General features: G+C 39.4%; 1 protein-coding gene across 1 annotated transcript; it reads left to right on the forward strand.

Moving 5' to 3' along the window:
* Positions 1 to 333: 333 nt before the first annotated feature.
* On the forward strand, positions 334 to 3,470 carry LOC125630926 (C-C chemokine receptor type 8). The gene is made up of 2 exons (XM_048837141.2): positions 334 to 448; positions 2,161 to 3,470. The coding sequence occupies exon 2, from the start codon at positions 2,170 to 2,172 to the stop codon at positions 3,214 to 3,216; it is 1,047 nt and encodes a 348-aa protein (XP_048693098.2). The 5' UTR covers positions 334 to 448; positions 2,161 to 2,169; the 3' UTR covers positions 3,217 to 3,470.
* The last annotated feature ends 2,475 nt before the right edge of the window (positions 3,471 to 5,945 follow it).

Below are 5,945 nucleotides of genomic sequence, written 5' to 3' on the forward strand. Positions count from 1 at the left end.
ATTTACACCTGCAGTTCATTGGCACTACTTGTCCCTGGCATAGGTTTTAAGGGGTCTTAGTTTCTATTATGGAGGTGGCCATAGTGCTGTGTTTTTTGCTAAAGGCAAGAGAGTCAACTGTGCATCTTTGCACACACTGGAGAGCACCTGCTCACATGCATAGACCTATTCACTTCAGAGAGTGTGAGGTTGATACCTTCTCGCAGAAACTATTTTTAAATCCTTTCATGTTCACCTTTTCCTGTTTACTCATTTTATCTTATACTATCTCTTGAACTAGCAGTTTTGCCTCCATACTTATTCTGTAGCTGTTGGGCATCTGTATATCACAAACGCTTAACAGTCTCCACCACCAAGGGAAAAGACATTTTGGACACATCTGTCACCAAGGGAGGAAGACAATACACTAGAACAGATACCAAACAAAGTCCTGCCTCCTTAGTCAAAGGTAAAATCCATCTCTATTAAATATACTGTCATCTTAACTGTAGTTAACTAACTATAGTTGACAAGGGGGAGACACACCTTGAGAGATACTTGTCTCTAGATACTCTAGAAAGCGATACTTTTTCAACTTGATTGTTAGGCCAACTGAGGTGGAGAAGGGAGAAGAGATCCTCCATGAAAAACAGTGAATTTTGGAAGTCATAAAGATGAGAAGAGGGTATCAGCAGCATAACAGTAGCCTAATCTTCAGAGATGCTGCGCACCTGCATCTCCTGTTCATTTTAGTAAAATTGCTCTTGGATTATATGGGTGTAGATAAGATCAGAATCAGATGAATTCTATTTATATATTATTTCACATGGCATATATTTATTCTACATAAATCTGTTGCTTAATAAATATTAAACATAATTATAGAATTATATGTTAATTATGTTGGACGTATAGCAGAGACTTAGGTTAGACAACATAAATGCATTGGTCTTCTGTCATTCCTTATTATTTCTAACTAAAGATCTTTGCATGAAAATAGATCTTTAGTTTTTGGAAAGAGATTCTCTGTACATAATATGCTGATTGACTGTTATGGGACGCCACATGAAAGGTTTAGGATTTGAATGAGGAATGACAGGCATCAACAGAGGGACTAGATTGTAAATTACAGTCCTGATTTCCTGTCCATCTCTCCTTCCCAGACACAAAAGGGACTCTCCCTTACCAGATCTTCCCATTTTGGTGCAGCACCCTTCCAATGGTGAAAGAGCTTATGCAGAGGTAGAGGGAATTTGCCAGGTTAACAGGGACAAACCCCACTTCCCCAATAGGACAGTGCAGGTTTCTGTGAGAAAATCCTCGTGAAGATCTGCTTCCTCTGAGTCCCCTCCCAAATATTTCCCCCCCATTAAAGTGGATGATCTATGTCAAAATAATAATGATGCCTTGCTCTTCTTATCCATGTATTTCAAAATTCTGGATGAACCTTCAAGAAACAAAGAATCTGTTTTTCAAGCTTATGGCAAGAAAAATGCAAATGTTTTACGAATTAGAAAAAAAATTCTCTCTAAATCGATTGCTTTTCATAGTTTTTGCTTATATGTCAGGTCCTCCTTAAAGGGCAGGCGTACAGCACATTCTGCAAATCTGACTCCCTTTAAGTTGTCTCAGGTTGAAGTATCCAAAAACTAATCACCCAAAAATCACTAGTCAGAGTTTGTCCAGTCAGAAGTCAGACCTTTATGAGGCTATATATCTTCTCAGTAAAATGCTCTTTATTATAATATATGGAGACCTGGATTCCACTATGCTTAGGGCAGGCCTCCACACAATGTTTGTACCATATAACTACGTCAGAGGTGCATTTTTTTTAAAACCCATAGAGTTATTCTGATCTAACCCCTAGTGTGTGTGTTGCTGTGATACTAGTGTAAAGGTGCATATTCTACTGATACAGCTTATTTCCCTTCTCGTACGGGAGTAAGCTATACCAGCATAACGGCATTAATACTGAGGACGGGGGAGATTCGCACAGCTTTATCTAACCAGTTTAGTTAAAACGGCATAATTTTGTGTTTAGACAAGCCTTTACACTGATTAATACCTTATTCCTCAAGCAGCCAGATTGATTTCATTCAGCATGAGTAACAATGGCAAAATGCAGTCTTCTGCAACCCTTCCATACCCATAATCAAGTAATTATCTCTTTTTTGTGCACAGGTCTTAAAGATGACTGTTACAAGCCCTTTCCAAAACACCACAGAATATAACTATGTGTATGATGAAGGTACCTCTCCTTGCAGTGAGGGCAATGGTTTCAGCAGGTTTAAATCACTGTTTCTTCCAATAGTTTACTGCCTGGTGTTTGTCTTCTGCTTAATGGGAAATGCCTTGGTCATATGTGTACTCTTGACTAGGAAGAAAGTCACCACTATGACTGACGTGTGTTTGCTCAACCTTGCAATCTCTGACCTGCTCTTTGTTGTCCCCCTCCCATTTCAAGCTCACTATGCTTCAGAAGAATGGATTTTTGGAAATGCAGTGTGTAAAATAATGGCTGGCATTTATTACATAGGCTTTTACAGTAGCATTTTCTTTATAACCCTCATGAGCATAGACAGGTACATAGCAATTGTTCATGCTGTCTATGCTATGAGAGTTCGGACAGCCACTTGTGGCATAATTACAAGCTTACTCCTGTGGATGACGGCTGGTTTGGCTGCCCTACCAAATATGGCATTTACCCAAGAAGTGGAAATTGAACAGTCTCTCAAGTGCGTCCCCAAATATCTTCCAGGCAAAGAGACCTGGCGATTTTTCACTCAGTTTGAAGTCAACATCTTGGGCCTTTTGATCCCACTCAGCATCCTCATTTACTGCTACTCCCACATCCTGAAAAAACTGCAGAGCTGCAAAAACCAGAACAAGATCAAAGCCATCAAGCTGATTTTCATCATCGTGGTCATCTTCTTCCTTTTCTGGACTCCCTTCAACATTGTGCTTTTTCTAGACTCTCTGCAGAACTTGCACATCATCAACGACTGCAAGACGAGCCAAAGGCTAGCGCTGGCCCTGCAGTTGACCGAATCAATCTCCTTCATCCACTGCTGCCTGAACCCGGTGATCTATGCTTTTGCTGGCGAGATGTTTAAAGCTCACCTTAAAAAAATATTCCAAACCTGCATCCGTCGCATTTCTAGTAGCAATTCAGCCAATCATTCTCACTCCTTGCCCACTCAACTGTTAGGCTATTCTGATAATGACCGAGTTCTGTAAAAGCTTTCCCACTCCCTGCCCAGGCATACATTCTACCTGCGTTCATCTAAATACAGCGATTGCCCTGAAAAGCTTATGAGCATTGACTTAGCCCAGGGGTCTACCTCCGCTGTTTATTTTTTAGGGACAGAGGAAAGTTGGTCCTGGATTCTGACTTCCACTCCTTCAAAAATTGCAGCAATTCCTCCAAACCCATGCTGTGAAAAAATCCATCTACCCACATGCGGAGATCCTATCTAGAAACTCACACATGAGCAGAACATGCCATCACCAACATGATCTGACACCTTTGTGGACAGTGGAAACCGGCAGTGAATGAAGAGGACATAGAATTGCTGGACTCTTCATGTCAATGTTTCCATAATACTATGTGTTGCCTATGCTCAGTGTCTCTTCTTCCTCGTAGTATTTTTCTGTTTTAAATGTGTATTTTTCTTGAATAAAGCAAAATGGCATCTTTGTATAACTGGCTTCCTGACGGTTTCCATCGTTTAAAAATCTGGGGAAAGTTTACGTATACAAGCATTAAAACATAAACTGGGCTGGAGGGAGGGGACATCTATTGAGTTCTGACTTAATTTTAAATGTGTGTGATGGCTTTTTAAAAGGTTTCCTAGCAAAAAATTCCCTCCAGATTGACTGCTTTGTTTCTTGATGAGAATTATTCAGTGTAGTCATTGTGTAATAATTTTCAGAGACTACAGTTAAGCAATAGAGAGAGACTGCTATTTAGCTTAGACGTCAAATGAATCATTGCACATTTCACTGGATGGCTGTGCACACAAATCAGTTACAGTTTTTAAATGTATGGCCTGACTCACCCTTCAGTTACTCCAGTTTGACACAGATGTAACTCTCAGTTTCAATGCCATTATGGCTGCATAACTCTGAAGTAAGACAGGATTGAATCTTGTATGGAAACCTCTGAGGGCAGAATTTTTTCTTGTATGTTTAGTTTGGTGCATAACCTTTCTAAATGTAGAGGGCTCTGCTGCCCTGTGCTATTGGCCCAATCCAACACTCACTTTGAAGTCAGGGGGAGTCTTCCCCATGACTTTGATGGGCACTGGATTAGACCTTATGAGTCCTGTATGTCCCCCCACACCCTGTAGAAGTAGCCTGGCAATATATGTTATGATAATTCTTGAAGACAAGCTAAATTGAAGCACTGGAATCTTACATCAAAATAAGACCTCTCATATTCCCTTCTAGGCAAGTCTTTTCTCAAAACTCCAATAATAATTCAAGGAAAGAAAACTACATTTATGTTCATTTAAGGTTGCTGTAAGCAAATTTTTAAAGAACAATATAATGCTTTAAAATCTAGAAAATATACAGGTGAGGAATTGTCAAATAATTGACTGTGTCAAGAAATAGTCCAATCTTTTTCAGCAACTCTACCTTTCATTTTTAAAATATCATTACAATTACTGTAATGTTACTAATTAATTACCCAAAATATATTTCTAACTTTAATTCTGACTTCTTGTTGTCATTTCCCATGTCTCTAAAAAGAGTAGAAATATACTGTGATTTAATTACAGTACTTCCATTTCTCCAAATACTTTACATAGTTAGAAATTGTGAAGCACTCCATTAACATATTCGTATTTTTCACTCTGTTCTCCATGTTTAGTCAGAGTTAAGGTTGGAAATGTATACTGTATATGCTCCTCAGATGGACAACATCTCTCATGATACCCTGCAATCATATGATTCCCATGATGTATGGCCTCCCTCACCAAGAAGAGAGACGATGGTATTTCATAAAAGATATGGTCCAAATCGGGATTCCAGGCTAACGATGAAAATGAAGCAGCCGAACTACAAACCCATGAGGCACCATAGCACCATTTCAGAATCAAACCATTTTAGGTTTTGAACAAAATAATATGGTTTCAAATTTTTCTTCAAAAAATTGAAGTTTTCCATGGAAAGTTGTGATAAAAATGAATTTTTCTTCATTTTTGTCAAAGTTTTCTTATGGGTGAAAAAAACATCAATACATTTTCTGACCAGCTGTTCTGGAGACACTTCCCCGCAGGGTTACACAAGTATTTATTATTCAGCTGTACAGTGCTGGTGATCCAGTATCCAGGTTTCTCTCTCTGGCTGTGGGAGAGGTATGTGGCTTGTAGTTGTTACAGGTAACCCAAACAGGCTTAGTCACAATGAAAGGCAGTGTGGTGCAGTGGCTAAGACATGGCAGAAAGCTGGGGTCTGTGCCTACAGTGACCTTGTAATGAGCTTTTTGTTCCAAAAATAGCTGTGGTGGAGGGTGTCCAGAAGATCTTCTGTAACTATTTTCTAGATAAGGGTTCATAGCCTTACTCAAAAACAAGGGTAGTGAATGGCCAAGGAATTTAAAACAACACTTATAGGTGAGATGTGAACGGCCAGTCTTTTCTCTGGTAGTTCCGAGAGAGTTCTTCAGCACAACAGAGGTATTTGAGAAGAGTCTCTCTCAGATTTATAGTGCCCCTGGATGTAGTGAGTAACAACATTCTCATCGTAGCACATTTTTCTTTATACCATCAATCTGAAATTGGGCATCTTCAGCCTGGCAAACAAATTTGCTGGTACCACTTTAAAAAGTAACTTTTTTTAAAGCTATGCACTTTGTTATGGGAACAACGCGACATGAAATTTTTGACCATAGCTGAAATCTTATCTTTCTGCTAGGTGAGCGCAAAGAAAAGACACTCCCGGGGGAAATAAGTTGCCCACTA

This window comes from Caretta caretta, chromosome 2 (genome assembly GCF_965140235.1).
Source record: "Caretta caretta isolate rCarCar2 chromosome 2, rCarCar1.hap1, whole genome shotgun sequence".
NCBI classification, from domain to species: domain Eukaryota; kingdom Metazoa; phylum Chordata; order Testudines; family Cheloniidae; genus Caretta; species Caretta caretta.